General features: G+C 34.3%; 1 protein-coding gene across 6 annotated transcripts in view; it reads left to right on the plus strand.

The window, feature by feature from the left end:
* UBR3 (ubiquitin protein ligase E3 component n-recognin 3) overlaps positions 1-18597 on the plus strand; it is a 222489-nt gene that overhangs the window by 53683 nt on the left and 150209 nt on the right. For all 6 annotated transcript variants that reach the window (XM_082465326.1, XM_082465322.1, XM_082465321.1 and 3 more), the window contains exons 6-8: positions 10686-10752; positions 15378-15508; positions 16645-16873. In XM_082465326.1, coding sequence (XP_082321452.1) covers positions 10686-10752; positions 15378-15508; positions 16645-16873 — 427 coding nt within the window. The remainder of the gene's footprint in view (positions 1-10685; positions 10753-15377; positions 15509-16644; positions 16874-18597) is intronic.

Consider the following 18597-nt stretch of genomic DNA (forward strand, 5'->3'; position numbering starts at 1 on the left):
TAGTTGTGGCATGCAGGCTTAATTGCCCCGCAGCATGTGAGATCTTAGCTCCCGGACCAGGGATCGAACCCGCATCCCCTGCATTGGAAGGAGGATTCTTAACCACTGGGCCACCAGGGAAGTCCCTACGTAGTTTAGTATACTGCTTCCGAGTTTTACTGTGGAAATAGAGTGTCTGGGTTTGAATCTGGCTTCTGTACCAATTAGTAGTGTGACTTTGGACAGGTACCAACTTCTCCATGCCTCAATTTCCTCACCTGTAAAATGGAGGTAATAATAGTACTTAATGCCTGGGGTTATGATGATGATTGAATGAGTTAATATATGTAAGCACTTAGAGCAGTAGTGCCTGGCATATTGTAACACTATATGTATGTTTGTTAAATAAATAAATTAAAATAAAATTATTTAAAAAAATTTGTGTAAATGGTTAGCTATAATTTTTGCTTTTTTTTTTTTTAGCTTTAAAGAGTTACTTCTAAGAACACTGCTGCTGTAATGACAAATGGGGAAAACTTGCTGATATTTAAAATAGACTTTCAAAAATATATACACTATTGACTAAAACAGTAATAATTTTGTTTTGAAGCTAGGGGAAGCGAGTAATGGGGGTAAGAATGCTAATTCTTCACATGTCGAAGAAGGAAGTGATTAGATAATAGATAGACATATGATTTTAAATTGGTTATTCTGCTTTCTTTAAGGGCATTTTGTGGGGAGGTGGAATGATCTCTCAAAGGCGAGATTTCGAAATACTAGGAGTTGAATATGAATGGGTGCAGGGGGACCCTTCCTTGGCTAAAGCCAGCGAGACAGGAAGGAAACCTTGAATCTATTGTCAGTAGTAACTTTATTTTATTTATTTATTTATTTTTGGCCGCACTGCGTGGCATGCTGGATCTTAGTTCCCTGACCAGGGATCAAACCTGTGCCCCTTGCAGTGGAAGCATTGAGTCTTAACTTCTGGACCACCAGGGAAGTCCCATCAGTAGAAACTTTAGAAGACTATTTATTACATGATGAAATGGTTTAGTGATATTACAAAACACTTTATTAAAATAATCTAAACATCCTCATGTGATCTAGAACAATAAAAATCTAGTTTTATGTTTGTGTTTATATGGTAGGTTAAAACCTTCATACTATTTTAGTATACCTATTTTATGCATCCAATGGTCTGCTAATAATTCTACTTTATTTTTATGAATTGAATTTGATTTTGGAGAATGCAGAAAGCTGATCTTCAATATAGATACTTTTTTCTCTATGTAGGAAAAACGTTACAGTCATTTGTTGGCCTAAACTCTCCAGATTAGCTTTTAAATCTCCAGTGGCTACTTTAATTGTACATAACTGCATTGCAGCAACACCATATTTTACGGTAGGGTGCTAGAAGGAGATCCCTGTGTGTAGTGGGGGGAGGGGCTGGGGGGATGGCTTTTGAATTTCTTCTAGAAATAATTTCTCGAGGGATATCAGAGGATTTGAAATAGGCCTTTCTTTGCTCATTACCATTGCTTTTACTCTGTTCTTTTTAGGTCCTCTCTTCTGTTCCTTCTGTTCAGTTCTCTTAGATTCTTTGTTTCAGCAACTTCTGTGTGTAATATAATTTATATAATCATTTGTTTCTTAATTATGATTATGTCTCAGTGTAAATATTGTAGTAAATGCTTTTTGATGGTGACAACTTCAAAATACTTCATTTAAGAAAAATACTTCATTTCAGTATGTTTTCTCATAAAACACTATTTTTATAATAGTAGCTGAGAACACTTACTTTTAGAGTATGTGAATTATATTTGACTTATATATTTAAAAACAGTAAGACTTTTTGATCTTTAAATCATATTTTATAATTAAACTTTTAGTCTATTTAAAATTACTTTTTATAGTTTATATATTTATCATATTTTCCAATTGGGATGAAAATGGGGTCATTTGGACATCTGAAAGCTTAAGAATTTGAAGTAGAGTTGTTTAGCTGGAAGTGGATTGAAGGGATATCTATTTTGGTTTTTCTTTAAGAGAAATTTGAGTTTCAGAGTTAGGCAGATCTGAGTTTGAATATTGCCTCATAATATTGCTGTGCCTTCTGCCAGGTTTTAAACTTCTGAACATCAATTTCCTCATGAAAAAATGGTGATAATTCTAATGTTAGGATTAAATGGGATAACATATGGATTACCTATTATGAACCAGATACATATTAGGCTCCTGATAAATGTTTTCTGTCCTAGTGCTTTATATGTAGAAGGGGTTCAAATACTGAAGTTTTGAGCTATCATAGGTCATATGATAGACATTTCTGCTCATCTTTCCAGAGGAAATAGTTTATTAAAGCATGGTTTAAGAGTAATGAAGTTTATCTTTAAAAATTTAAATTAAAAATTTACCCAAATATCACACAAATACATTGTAGTTGTTTTGCCAGTATTCTGAAATATGAATAAACAACAGTTTATCCAATCATTTTTATGATTTCCAATTTTTAATTAAAGATACAATGCTTATATTTCTTTTTGTGCAGATGTGCAAATAGTTCTCTAAGATATGGAATTGCTAGATTACAGGGTAGGCATATCTTAAATTTTATTAGATTTATTTTTCTGATTATAAAAGTCACACACACATATTTAAAATGAGAAGTATGGAAAAGTACAAAGTTAAGACCATTACCCAGGGCCAATCATAGAAGGGTTTTAGTGATAGGAAATTTTCTATTTTAAGATTGTGATCGTAATTTTTTATACAAAAAATTCATTTATGTTTTATTGACTTATATGCTACAAAGTCAGATCTTGAGTTAGAAATAGAAAAGTTGTATAATATAACGAAACAAAAATGAGAATCAGGAGGAGGCAATTTGCAGGTTTAAAAATTTAATGAATGCTAGAGCTAAAAGAGACCTTAAAGTTCATCTTGCCTAACTCTCTTATAGATGAGGAAGCTGAATTCCAAAGAATTAACTGATTCACTCAGGCAAGTGAATTTCGTCTAGTTAGTAGTGGAGTTGCAAATGGTCGCTAGGTCTCCTCCCTGCTGGTCTTGAGTTTTTTATGTGAAGTAGATAAGCCACTGTTCTTATTATTATTTCTATACAGCAAATTTGTCCTAAACTTTGTGGCTTAAAATTACCATTTTTTGTTTTGCTCACAATTCTTTGACTCAGGAATTTGGGAATGGCAGCCAGGCAGTTCTCACTTGGTTATCTCATGCGATTCCTGTTAGTTGTTGGCTGCAACTGCAGTCATCTGAAGGCTCAGCTGAGATGGAGATTTAAGACGGCTGATGGACAGAGCTGGCAGTTGATGCTGACTGTGCACAGGGAGCTCAGCCTGCATGTGGCTTTTCCAGTATGGTGGTCTCAAGTTGTTGGGACTTCTCATATAGTTACGGCTTCTCCCAGGATGAGTAGCTCAAGAGCAGAAGCTGTGGAGCCTTTTCTGAGCTAACCTTGGAAGTTACGTAGTATCACTTCCACTGTATCCTGTTCCTTGTGAGTTGCTAAGATGGGCTCAGATTCAATGGCAAAGGAGGTAAATCCTGTCTCTCGAAGGGAGGAGTGTCAAAGAATTTGTAAATACATTTCAAAACTTCCACAACCAGTATGTGACATTTGCCATTCTTTTCCCTGGATTCTCTTGATATCCTAGAAATGACTCGTGATTATAGCTAAATAACATACCAATAATTGAGTATGTATTTTTCCATCTATTTCAGTGGTACTTGTCTGTTGGGAAAAACTATAACATGGTAATGAAATACCACTGTAGCTAGAAATGGCTACTGTAGGGTTTTAACTAAGATCACAAAGTTTTCCTTAAGTATAGTAGTTATTATTGTACCTCAAGAGAGTGAAAGCTTATATTTGAAGTTGTAAGAGTTTTAAAAAAGTTGATCTTTACCTTTGTAAAACAAAAGGGGATATAATAAAATTTTACAAGCATTCATTGCAGTTTAAGGAACAAAATATAGTTTTGAATTTAATTAATACTGAAATTATTGAATTTATACTGAAATTATAAATTTGCATTTAATTTATACTGAAATTATAAAATTAGTGTAACTCTTCTGCTAATCTCTTCTTGGGGTCTCCTATTCTGCTTTTATTTTTTAAATGAGAAACATTATTTTAATAGGACCAGTGACCTACATGGAAAAAGCTTCCTTTTGTGCCTAGATATCATAAATAAGAATTAAGTTAATTGAGTTTTAGTGTGATATATTTAGAGGGAAAATACAAGAATTTCCACCTACTCACTTAAAAACTAATGATATTTTAAAAAAACTAATGACATTAATATTTTAAATTTGTATTGTACTTCTTTTCAAAGCACTTTTTACATATATAAATGGTGAAAATGGAAGCAAATTAAATTTAATAAAGGATGGAATAGATAAAGGAGAAAGTAGATGAAACGATAAGGTAGATGGAAAGAGTATGATAGAAGAAGAGTACCCAGATACAGATGTTCTTGAACAAAAACCTATTTTATGCCATTTAAAAATTTCGTTAAAGCTTTTAAAGCCATATTGCATTTTATTTTGCAACTACAGGCACAAATGATTGTTTGCTTTTAGTATTTATATTTGAAATTTAATGAAGAGCTGAATATGTCTTAAGGATTGGAATTTCTACACCCTTACCTTACAGGCCCATGGGATTATTGAACAAACACTTTTTGTGATTTCATTCTTATAATTTAACAAATTATATAAAAAGGAAGACAGGATGAGAAGAGGGCAGTGACATCTCAAAAACTACTATAGAGAGGGAATTGTAACAATTTAAAAAATGTTGTAAGTTAGAATTGGAAGAGATCCTAGGGGTAATCTAGTCCTACCACTTTGTTTTAAAAATGAAGAAACAGGTTTGAAACTCTAACAGCAGCAAGATTTTCCCTATTTGTAAAGTTTTACTTGAATGGGTATACTATTACTGTCTACTTAATTTTATTCACACAAGTTGTGTCAGGTATTTGTCCCTGCTGTCCCTAGAGTAAGAGAACATTATGTACTCAGCAGGGCTATTTATACACATGACATTCTTCATACTACTATTTCTTACTCTTTTTTTGTGTAGCTAATATGTAATAAGAGTAGAAAATGTTCTTTGTGTTGTATGGAACCAAAAAGAAAAGAAAATAGGAGCACATTTTAACTTCATTAAGTATTTTAAAATGTAAATTTGTGTTTATTCATTTTTTTGTTTAGATTTATTTATAAACATCACATAATTCAGTTCAGAAGAAAATTATCTCTAGAATTATATGTACGTGGGTGTAATAGAGAGTTTCTTAGAGAAAATAGGACCTCTTAGATCAAGATAGCTTTTCAAGGAAAGATTATATTCACTGTGGCCATTACCATAGCAATGTCCATTTTTCTGTGTGCAATGACCAGATAATTAATCTCTGTGTGAAATCATTTAAAACACTTTACCCCCTGTGTAACTATAAAAATATGAATGTTCGTTGTGGAAAAATTGAAAAAAACAGAATAAAAAAAGAAAACATTTACCTTCAGCTGTGCTATCCAGAGATAACCATTGTTTATTAATTTTGCTTGTTTACCTCTAGTCTTCTGTTTTGCATACTCTTACATAACTGAGAAATAAGCACTTAACAAAATAAAATAAGTTACTATGTAGATGTGCTGTCGATATTCTTGCCTTTATTCAAGATAGAATGCAATGAAAAGTTAAAACTAATTTGGTCAAAACTTGCAGCAAAAGCAGGATTATTGAAATGGAAAGCCAGAGTAGCTTTTCATAAATGAATAGGTAAAAGAAAAATACTGTTTTATTTTGAGGTATAAGATTTGATTTTAATTAGTTAGTTATCATAAATTACATTAAAGGTAAAGGGTGGGGTGGGGAATCACAGAAACTTTTGGTGAGAAGGCCTTAGAAATATCTAATATATTTCTTTTCCAGTTTAGGAATTGATTTTACAACATTCCTGACAATTGGTAACCCTCTCCATAAACACTTCCAGTGGTTGGGAGCTTACCCAGTTTATGAAGCAACTTGTTCCTTTGTTTGATAGCTCTAATTATTAGGAATCTCTTCTCAATACTGTGTTAAATATTACAATTTTCACACATTTCTTCTTGTTTTCCCCTGTAGAAATATTTTAATTTTTACTCCCATAAGACACCCCTTTAAGACACCCCTGCTGTTCATAGCTCTTTCATCTGTTTATTCCCTTTTAAAATCTATGATCTGATTTGGTATAGAGTCATAAGGACATCTTGTCATGAAGCATGTTGTGGCTTCCTTAAGGCCCAAGGTTTTTTGTTAGCCTTTTAGCAGCTATGCTAGACTGTCGCGGGAGCCCCAGTGGTCAAATGAAATGCCCAGGTCCCCCACCCCACCCACCCCTTCACCTCTCAGACAAGTTTGAGAGCTCCCTCTCTGCTTTGTATTTGTAGAATTGATTTAAAGCAAACAGTCTCATATTACAGTGGCTTACATAAATGTTGTTTTCATTTCATTCTAGTCTCTCAAGATCTCCTTTGGATTTTATTTTATAACTTTATATGTTAAATGTTCCTTTTAGCTTTGTGTATTCTGTATTAACATTCTCTGAGTATTGTTTTAACCAGCTGTGAATTTACTTGACTTCGTTTTATGGAGCTCACATTTTTTTTCATCTGTCCAGTAAATTCATCAAAGAAAGAAAGAAAGGTTAATTTGGGTTGAAAAACCATCTGTAAATTTTGCAGGGTAGGAGTTTGAATCTGATTTTTTTTTTGGGGGGGGGTCTTCTTCTCTCATTTTGGACTTGTATATGTATTTTATGCCTGAAACACACATAGCAATATTGTCTACTTCTGTGCCCAGGAACTAGTTAAGGTTTGGAAAGTGTTTCTGAGGGCTGTACAAATGCTGTCTGGGTTGAGGTTATTTATTTCCTCTTTTGTCCGCTGGACCATCATTTTCTCCCAGGGTTCTGTACTGTTTTCTCATGGATAAATGGGAAAGAACTATAACTCCCTATCATGAATTTGGGGTGGGTGGGGTCTTGTCATGATAATGGAATTGTTTTCATCTTCCTTAATGCCTGAATATCCCATCACTGGAAGTTATTCCTGTTTGTTAAAAGTTTTGTTCTTTCTCAAAATAAAAAAAATGGGACTTGTAATAGGTAACACAGTAATCCATTATCTTGAGCAGATTGTTGTAGTTAGGATTGGCAATCAGAATTAGTATTAAAAACATATTTATTAGCTTAAAGCTATAATTCATTGTCATCGTTGAATAAATAGAAAATTAATATTAGCAAAAAGATGATGAAATTACCTATTACTTTATCACTTAGAGGTGACTTACTGTAAATAAATATATTCTAACAGATTCTATATATAGTATATTTTAATGGCTCCATGCTATATATGCTGTTCAGTAACCTGCTGTTCTTACTAATGGTAGTTTTGAACATCTGTAGCAAGGGGTATATTTTAAGAGATTTTATTTGTGTGTATTATCAGTACTTAAATGGTTTCATACTCCATATGCTATTCTTCATAGCATGTTTTTTTTTTTTTCTCATTTATAGTAATAGTTTTTGAACATTTATCTGGTCACAGTGAATATAGTGCTCTAGTATTGTGTTTTGTTTTGTTTTTTAATTTTTAATTTTAATTTTTTATTTTTTTAATGCTATTCTTGTCTGCCTACATTCTTTTTATGTATGCATGTATGTATGTATGTATGTATGGCTGTGTTGGGTCTTTGTTTCTGTGCGAGGGCTTTCTCTACTTGTGGCAAGTGGGGGCCACTCTTCATCGCGGTGCGCGGGCCTCTCACTATCGCGGCCTCTCGTTGCCGAGCACAGGCTCCAGACGCGCAGGCTCAGTAATTGTGGCTCACGGGCCGAGTTGCTCCGCGGCATGTGGGATCTTCCCAGACCAGGGCTCGAACCCGCGTCTCCTGCATTGGCAGGAGGATTCTCAACCACTGCGCCACCAGGGAAGCCCTCTAGTATTGTTTTTCTTCATAGGATATATGTGTGCTATAATTTATTTACCTAATCCCCTGCTCTGCTGTTGGAAACCAAAGATTTTTTTTTTCTATTATAAATAACATTGTGATGAGTATCTATGCATATAGTCCCTATTCACTTGTCTGATGATTTTTTCAGAATAAATTCCTAGAACTGGAATTTCTGTTCCAGTGATAGATATACTTTAACGACTTTTGACATGTGTATTGACAAATTGCCATTCAGGATAATAGTTTTATTATATACTCTCTCAAGCGATGTACAAGAGTACACATTTTCCCACCAGTTTAGATGGAGATAAACTCCCTTCCTAGCTGAGTTTGATATCTATGATGATGTCAAGCTGATCTTTGTTTCTAGACTTTTGTCATTGTGCTTTTATTCATGGTGTCTTCTTGGAATGACTTCCTTTCCTTTCCTTTGCTTGGCTAATTTTACTTGTCCTTTAAAGTGTAAGGTTGGGAAATTTATAAAACTTGTATTGCCATGACTATTGCTTGATCAAGGATACTCTTTTCATAGGAAGTTTGTATTTGAAATTATGAAGTAATCCTAACCTGGAATATAACATTAGAAGTTTTTCTTTTTTTTTTTTTTTCTTTTCTCTCAGGGCTGGGAGAGCAGTTTCATAAATGGCTGTTAGCTAAAATCTCAAATTTTAGAACCTTCTGGGTCTTGTGGCATAGTTTTACATTCTTATGTCTGTCTTTTATGGCTCCAAATTTCATACTGGTTGAGTTTCTCTAAGGGCAAGGTGAGGGTGGCAGAGGAAGAGGAGAGTGTAGTTTGACTGTCAGTATTGCTGCCAGGTAGACCATAGAGGCCTGGCTTTGGTAGGAATTAACAGGGAGAGCATATTGAAGTGCTTAGTAAATGCTGAATGACTGAGCTAAGTAGTGTCTTTGGGTAACCCCAGACTGGTCCTGAGGACTGATGCTGGACTTGGCAGAAACCTGGAGTTAAGTCTGTGGTGCGCAGGCCAAGGAGACTACACCAATGGGCAGAGCAGCAGCTTAAAGCCGAGGCTTTTCTGCTTTGGAGATTTGATTTAATTGAGCAAGTGTCTGGGAATTTGTACCATGCTTCTAACCTGCCACCAACATAATTGGTTAGCACAACAGACTGTGTGCCAAAATGCTACCACATGTCTTTATAATACCAGTTGGCTCATATATGTTTGGAAATATAGGAAAAAGCTGTCAGTATAACATGGAAGTGTTGGATTCCTATGCAATCTTTCCTAGCTCAGGAGAGCTGGGATAGTGGGGTAGAATCATATCCTTTAGCTGGAGGGGAAAACACCCTGAACTGTGAAGGCAGCAGGAACCTTTTTAGCAACATTCAAAGGAAATCAGAAATGAGCATCTGCACCCATGGCTCCCTCCCTAAGAGGCACATCGCTAGCCTCACCGTTGGTTTCTCTAGTAGCAGGCTGCTTCCTCTGCTCCTCTTCCCTCTGTGTTGTCTCAGCCAGCTAGCTTCCCACTTCTTTGTTGTGGTAGGTTGTTAACATCCCCTGAGACAGCCTCAGATCACTCCAAGATGTTTGCCTGGGCATCCAAATGATCTCCCCAGGTACTGATTATTGCTTCTGTTACTTCTTTGGTTACAAACTTTCTAGGTTACAAAATAGGTTGTGAGTGGTCTGCCCCTCACCCTTTTATTTCCTATAAGCCTTTTTTTTTTAATTAAAATTTTTTTTTAATTTTATTTATTTATTTTTGGCTGTTGTTGGGTCTTCGTTGCTGCACGTGGGCTTTCTCTAGTCGAGGCCAGCGGGGGCTACTCTTCATTGCGGTACGCGGGCTTCTCATTGTGGTGGCTTCTCTTGTTGCGGAGCACGGGCTCTAGGCGCGTGGGCCTCAGTAGTGTGGCACGCGGGCTCAGTAGTTGTGGCTCGTGGGCTTAGTTGCTCCACAGCATGTGGGATCTTCCTGGACACGGCTCAAACCCATGTCCCCTGCATTGGCAGGCAAATTTTTAACCACTGCACCACCAGGGAAGTCTGCCTTGTTGTTTTTAATGTGAGGTTTTTTTCAGGAATGGATATATCACATGTGAGCAGAAATGCATGTATTTTCTTCTTGGCTTTTTTTCCTAAGCACATTTTAATTTGTTTTTATTATTATTTTTTTGACTGTCAACTCCAGCTTCTAATATGCTATGCTTATTTTTCAGAACTTGATCTCTTGAACTCATTTTGTTTGTGTTAGACTCTTCAAAGCCTTTCCTCTATTCATTGTTTTAACCGTCTTCTCCTTCTCCCCTTCCTTCCGATGCTAATCTGCTCCCTCCTCACCTTTAGCTTCTTTGATATTATATTTATAAGGTTAGGAAAATTTTTATTTTGGCATTTTGGGGTATTTAAGAGTCTTTCATTAGAAGCACAGATGAAGTTCAAGAACTCTTATATTTTAATCCTAAGGATTTTCATATATTTTATATTTATATATTTTATATATTTTAATTATGATGCTAATTTTAAATTTAATTTTCAATTTAAAGTTAGCAGCATTAAAATATATTTTATGACAGCAAATACATAAAATCGTTGGTTAATAATATGTAAGCATGCCTATATTTTATATTTAACATAATTTATAAGCATATTTATATTTACATAAAATGTATAAATTCATGAATAGGACTATAGATAATGCTAATTTTGTTTTTCTCCAGGAGGATCAGGATGGGAGTCAAGGTCTGGGCAAGAGAAAGAGGGTCAAACTAAGCAGTAACACCAAAGGTATTTATATTTTGTTTTTTCCTTGTATAAAAAAAATGCTTAATCATTAAGAGCACTTGAAGGGAGAGTAATGTTATTAGATTTGTCTAATATGGAGAAAGTGTTGTTAGAGCATGATTGTGGGGGACCTCGAAAGCAAGTAAAACCCTTACTGTTGGGATTTTGTTCATTTGTTTTCTTTATAAAATGAGCAACATCATATTTGAGCCAGAAAAATAGTCTGTCTCTTCATTGAATCTTTGATTTGGATCCAGCATATTTGGTGTAAAGCTTTAATTTGATTTAAAGGATGAGCAAGAGGGAGATTTTGGGTGTTTGTGTGAGAAAAAGTAACAAGAGTGAAAGAGAGTGAGAATGAGAATGAATGGCACTTACCACATACTAAGGGCTCAGAAAGGACTCAATACATATTGTTGCAAAGGAAGAAGTAGATATTGCCTGTAGTGAGGGAATAGATTAGTAATAAGTAATATATATTGAACTTTTTTTTAAATGACACTTTTAATTAAATTAATTAATTAATTAATTATTTTTGGCTGTGTTGGGTCTTCGTTTCTGTGTGAGGGCTTTCTCTAGTTGCAGTAAGCGGGGGCCACTCTTCGTCGCAGTGTGTGGGCCTCTCACTATCGTGGACTCTCTTGTTGCGGAGCACAGGCTCCAGACGCGCGTGCTCAGTAGTTGTGGCTCACGGGCCTAGTTGCTCCGTGGCATGTGGGATCTTCCCAGACCAGGGCTCGAACCCGTGTCCCCTGCATTAGCAGGCAGACTCTCAACCACTGCGCCACCAGGGAAGCCCTTGAACTTTTTATATATGCTAGACATAGTGCTAATCACATCACATGCATTGTGTCATTTAATTCTCCAAGTAACCATATGAAGCGGGTTTTATTATTATTACTATTTTATGAATGAGGAAATGGAGGCATGTTAGGTTTAACAGCTAATGAGAAGTAGGTCCTTAATTCAAATCCAGAGTTTAAATGCTTTGTCACTATATTTTCTTGACCCTCCCTAAAAGCTTTTCTAGAGTACTTGTTATTAGTTGGCAGCCTGTGCTCTGGATTTTTGCCATGGATTTCCAAATCTTAACATAGTCTATTTTCTGGGTTAGTATGGTCTGTTAGAAAGTCTCCAGAGGTTAAAATATTATTTTGATGAAAAGATTCTTACTTCTGGTGCTAAGTGTGTCTTGTGGAAAGTTTAGGACTGCTTGGAAGGTGGAGCAAGCAGGCAGTTTCCGTTGAGGCTCATTTTGTAAGTCTGTACTTAGTTACTCATGTTGTTGCATTTAACTTACAGACTGTTAGCAAAGGGCATGAAATTTGATTTGCTGGCCAACATGCGCATTTTCCCTTTCTTCGTGGCCCAGCAGAGAACCTGTAATGCCTGAAAGAAATTAGAAATCCATATGGCTAACTGGCCCCTTGACTTACCAGAGTTGTCCATGTGTTTACCTGAGTCCTTGAGACACATCTGAGTTGGAGGAGATTGTTAGGCATATACTTGAGTTTAAGCTTCAGGGATGTTCAGAAAATACCTGTTACGGCGTAAGAGGTCATTGTTTTCCTTCAGCCTGGTCAAACTCTGGCTGAAGTTACTTTTTATGCAGACTTTATGTTGAAGTTGATTTTCTATTATATGAATTTTTTTGCATTTGAGATTGATTGTTTTCTCTTCCTTCCTCTACTGGTAAGAAGTGGTATAGAGGTTTAAGACTTGATCAGTTATCATGTTTGGTTTAAGTATGTATGTGGAAGAAGTGGCTTTTGAAAAAGTAGAAAGTGAGGCTTTTTGAATTAGTAGAACCTCTGTTTTCAAAAAGTGATTGTTGCTTTTGAAAATGTCTGAAGTTCAGGGAGTGGTTTAGTTTTTGTAAGAATTTGATTCAGCAGTTTGAAAGTGAGCTGAAAATAAAACATGTAATGATAGGCAAGAGGAGAGGCACTGTGCTAACAAACACATCACTGCCTATTCTCAAAACCGCAATTTTAAGGGTGAAGGGCCTAGGCCTAGAGGGCTTCAGCTAACATGGCCAAGATTATTGAGCTCGTGAGTTGCAGAGGCTGGACTCTACTGTCTAAATTAAATGCTGTCATGCATTTGTACCACATACTGATTCTTCAAAAATCTCTTTTTACAATTTGGCTTGAGTTGTTTAGGCGTTGTAAAGGTCATGACAATTTAATCAAGATTTTAAAGGTAAATAATCATACGTAACTAATGGAAGCATATCTAACCACATTTCCATAACATAACATGTAAAACACATAACACATGCTTTAAATATCTTGGGAAACTGATATCATTTATTTTAAGAATAACAGTGAAGACATTGTGGGTTTTTCCCCCTTTTTTTTTAATGTCTGAAGTTAGAAAAATTGGATTGTACATAACTGCAGCCATTTTCAGCATAACTGCAGCATTTTAGTAGAAGCCATAGCTTTTCTGGTACGTTCAGATTGTTTTATTTATTTAAAACAAAGTTAATGTATCTTTCTTTTTTAATGCTTGACATATAATAATTATGGTAGCTTCAGGCTTTTCTTTGGCTAATACAAGCTTGCAGAGAGTTATAACTGAATTTTAGGATAAATACTGCTAGTTTTGTTCAACTTTGTAATTATTTTCAGAAGCACTTCTCTGTGAGGGTTTTATTTTTTTGGTAGTCTGTGAAATTTTCAGTCATGTTAGTACCAAGTGAATTTTGAGAATTAAATTGGCTTCAGCAATGTGTGCTGTGGATTATATTCTAATTTTTAATTGTAATCCTTATATTCCTGTCACCTGATTCATTTGGTCCCTAATTTTATTACTTTTTTGGCTTTGAATCTGTCAGCTTGTGCCTTTGAATATATTTTACCTTATTTCTTGCAGGACTGGTTTATGTCTCTTTTTAAATCATTGCCGTATCCTGGGAATGATCTATTTCAGGAGGAAGAGATTTCTGTTTTACAAGTAGAAAATTCTGAGATTTGGAAAATAAAGAATTATCGTTTCCAATAAAGGGATGTGTAGTGTAATTGTATTTATACTTTTACTCCTACTACATACGGCTTATACTAAAGGCACCACTGAAAGGGAATTAGGTAGGGGATTAGCAGATACTTTGGTCTCTCTGTAATCTAAATCGTAGTGTCTCTAGATTAATGAAATTATTATTCTGAAAACAATGGGTTATTAATTATTAATCGAACATGGGGTTAAAGTTACATCTAACTTTAATATCTGATTCAGGTCTTATTAAACTCAGTGTTTTACAAAAGAATCAAGAGAGTGATTAAATACTGAGTTGTTACTCTTTTAGACCCGTTACCTGAGGAGATGTGGTATGAACACATTACTCAATAATAGAAGAACTGTGACACTGGGGTAGGATTGGGGTAAGGTTAATTGAAAAAACTACAGGGTTACCCTGCAAGACTACTTCAACTGTGATATAGTTAGGGCTGTACCTGAGTATTTTGGTTCATGTGATACTGGTTTTTCAAATCTTTCATCTAACTCTAGTCTCTGCTTAAGCACTGTCACTGAAACAGTCCATTCATAGTTGACACTTGATGCCCTTATCTTCTTGATGCCCTTATATAGAGCTGATGATCCAGAGCAGAATCCCAAGATAATTTGCTCCAATAAAGATTAATAGAATTTTCTAGTTCATTTTGAGGGGAAAAAAATTAGAGAAAGTGAGAGAAAGAGATAGCCAAAGTATTAAAAATATTCAGTTCACACTTTGCTGTACACCTTGAAACTAACACAACATTGTTAATCAACTATACTCCAATGTAAAATAAAAATTTAAAAAATTTCAATTCATCATATACCAGTTGAGACCTTTTTGTTGATTAAGCATGGCAAGGAGGCAGAGATAAGCAAGAGACAGCCTAACCCTCAAGGAGTGGCACTTGGCTTTAGAAAATAGACTTTCCAGTAAATAATTTTATTCCCCCCTTTGAATACCTTTATTCAAAAGGGGCATGCATTTCCTGTTTCCTCTATGCATGAAGAGGGCATCTTGAGTCCAGTGCAAGTAAGCATATCTAATGTTCTATGTGTTTCCTGGTATGTTCCTACCAGAAGAAAGTAACTGCTTCTGTATACTAGAGTAAGCAATGCACTAGTGATTATCTTCTCTAGTGAAGTTAATATTTCATTTATGAAGGATAATTTTAGAGAAATCAATTATTCATCCATAAAGATTTTTTTCAAAAATAAAAAATTTAGATAACTTTGGAGTTTATGTCCTTAAAAGTATGTTTTTAGGTGAAAATTACTATTACTATTTTAAATTAAGTGCCATGAATATTGTTCTTGTAAGATAATTGTTTTAAATCTTAGTAGAAGTTTTAGATAAATGGCTTATGTTTAAGGGCAAGTAATTACTTATTTTTCTAGTAACTGCTTTATATTAAATTATAAGGATTAAGTATTTTACTATTTATATACTGTGGACATTATAGAAATTTAGCTTGATATTGTTAGCATTATCATTTGAATTATTGAAAGGATAGCCTTAATTTTTAGGTACGTTCAGATGTTTGAGGTTGATGGGTTATTAATCATAGTAAGGTTTACTGAGATGAGCAACTTAAATCATTAGGGTGATAAATTTTATTTTTCTTATGTAGATCAATCCATAATGGATGTTTTGAAACATAAAAGTTTCTTAGAAGAACTATTGTTTTGGACTATAAAGTATGAATTTCCTCAGAAGATGGTGACTTTCTTACTCAACATGCTTCCAGATCAAGAGTATAAGGTATCTACATTTTTTCCTTCCTTTATGAACTTTGCTCCTCTTTCTTTGCCTTTTCAATACTAAATCTTTTTGATATATTTCTCAGCTCTGTTGCCAAAAGAGGGCCTGCACAAAAAGCACAGTATTGTAGATCTGAGTCAAAGCACCATTACAGAGCAGGATTTCTAAGGGTTGCCTTTGTGCATGAAACTTGGTCCAAAGGGATTGCTGGGGGACAAACAAAAACACAGTTGCACAAATAAATATGTAGTTACAGATTGTAGTAAGTTCTCTAAAGGAGAAAGGTACAAGGTGCTATGAGAATGTTTAATGGGGGCAACTGAATTTAGATTGTATGGTTAGGCATGGGAAAAGCATGGAGTTTGTAGCTGCTGGCCATGACTGTTAAAGACACAATGGTATTGACTCATGTACACATGTACATAGGTGAAGTCTCTAGTTTCAGAGGGTGTGGACTCACCTGTTACTACTGTATGGTTATGGCAAAGTTGCACAACCTAGTGTCTGAAAAGACAATAAATCATGCTATAGTTCTTATGGTTTAGGTAGTAAAGCCTCTTTAGGAGTGACACTTTAATAATGCTGTTGTTTTGTGTCTTTATACCTGCTTAAGAAAACAATAGAGGAAGTGTATATGGTATACAGAAGAGAATATTTAGTCAGAATGGTGGTTGGCTTTCAGATCAAATAGGAAAAGATATTATTTCTTTCGGAGTAGTCATGTTGACTCACTTATTGTTTAGTTATATAAACAACTCTGATGGTTTTCAAGTGAGGCTTTAGATTTTGTTGTTAAAGTTGGTAGCACAGGACAGAGACACATACTTTGACATTAGTGAATTGATATATTTGTGAGCAAAGTGAAGATTTGTATTTTTAGACTATCTTTGTAATTGCTTTAAAACTTTAATAATTTAAAATGCATATTGAACATTTTTTTAACCATCAAAGTATTTTGCTAATTTTCCAAAAAAGGACAAATGTAAGCCTACCATCATTACTGAAATTATTTTTCCAGTTATCTTGGATATCATCACAAGCTAATCATAGCTTAAAAATGCTGGTATAATATGTTGGAAAATGTGTTGTAAAACTTAAACTGTGTTTTTTTTCTTCCTATTTAAAACATTTTACAGGTTGCTTTTACAAAAACTTTTGTTCAGCATTATGCTTTTATTATGAAAACACTGAAGAAAAGTCATGAATCAGACACAATGTCTAACAGAATTGTGCATATTAGTGTTCAGTTGTTCAGCAATGAGGAGCTAGCCAGACAGGTAACAGAAGAATGTCAGCTGCTGGATATTATGGTCACTGTGCTGTTATACATGATGGAAAGTTGCCTTATTAAAAGTGAGCTACAAGGTAAACACAGAATTATTTTCACTAGTTTTATAAGTATACTTTGTATAACTAATCTTAAAAACTCCCTTTATGCTTAAAAATAGCTTTTAAAAATATTATAAAATAATACATGTTTGTTAAAGAAAAATTTATAAAAATTTCAGCAAAATTTAAAGAAAAACTTTAAAATCACCTATATTTTGTTATTCACAAATAACTTAATATTAACATATATTTTGGGATATTTCTTTCTGTCTTTTTGTGTGATGTGAGTATATTTACAGATGCGAATATGTACTGTAAAATATGCTATCAAGTGTACACATCAAGAACATGTTCTTTCATGATTGCAGGTAGTAACATATGACTTTACCATTATTTAACCATTTTCTTATTAATTAGATATGTTTCTGTTTTTTTAATCATGAATTTGTTACTGTCAGCTTTAGACATTTTATATGCGTATACTTTTATAATTTAAAAGTTGGAATAAATCTTGCCTTTTTTATATGTTCCTTTAGTGTGATATTTAATTTTCCTCCTTTATGCCTCCTCAAATTGCCATAACATTTCTAGGAATTCCTCCCATTCTTATTTCTTTGTGGTCTTTCATCTTGACTTCACCTCCTTGTAATAATTTATATTATTTGAGTATTTGCTATGTACTAGGCACTGTGTTAATACTATTTATATGTTGTCTCAATTAAGCTTCTGAACAACTCTCTTGATTGGCGTTATTATTATTTCCACTTTAAAGATGAGTAAATTGAAGTATAGAGAAATTAAGTCATTTACTGTAGATTATATAGTTAGTAGATGACAGAGCCAAGAAGGACTTTATATCTCCTGATGTCAGAATCTTTGTTCTTAGCCACAATACAGCCAGGCCAACATTAATAGGACTGTGTCTTAACTTGTTGGCACTTGGAGCTAAACTTAAAAAATAACAACAAATAATGCCTCAAATTAAATCTTAGGACCTTTCCATTCTCTTTGGATGGGAGATCTTATACTTGAGACTTGCCTTCTACTGTTGTCTCCTTTTGCATATCAGCTCCTATTTTCTCTTTATACTGATAGTCTGCCTATTCTCAGATGTAATACCATAGCCTGAAAATTTATACAGGGCTCAGTACAGGGCATGATGCCTTATATATAATAATAGCTTGCTAATAATGATGATGGCTACCATCTTTCGAGCACTTACTGTATACCGTGCTTTTTTTTTCAGTACTTTATATGTATTATCTAATTTATCAGTAATTCTGGGGAGTAGATATTGTTCTTTCCATTTTATAGATGAGGCATTTGTGGTTTAGGAAGTTGAAAAGTCAGTGATCTATGGTTTTTTAGCTGTAAGTGGTAAAGCTAGGTGTCTAACTCATACTCTGACCCACTGCGTAACTGCCTTCCCATTGTAGGTATAGTGGGAGAATAATACACTATTTACATTGAACAGTATACCTCTTTACCTTTTTAAAAGAAAAATTAAAAGCTGCTTTGTATTGTACTTTTTCTGTCTTTGTGTAGGATGACCTTTTCTTTCTTAGAGATTTAGCTACGTATATTACTTTCTCTTTTCTTTTTTGAAATAGTGTCTATCATCATTCAGCTATATCAGTGATATTCTTACATGTAGAATTATATAATTAGAAAAGGACTTTTCACAAGTATAGTATTTTTAATTTATAAACTGGAAAACTTTAAAAAATTAGAAGTATCTACTCTTTTGAAAAGAATCTTGA

This window comes from Balaenoptera physalus, assembly GCF_965194825.1.
Source record: "Balaenoptera physalus genome assembly, chromosome: 6".
In the NCBI taxonomy this organism is placed as follows: Eukaryota; Metazoa; Chordata; class Mammalia; order Artiodactyla; family Balaenopteridae; genus Balaenoptera; species Balaenoptera physalus.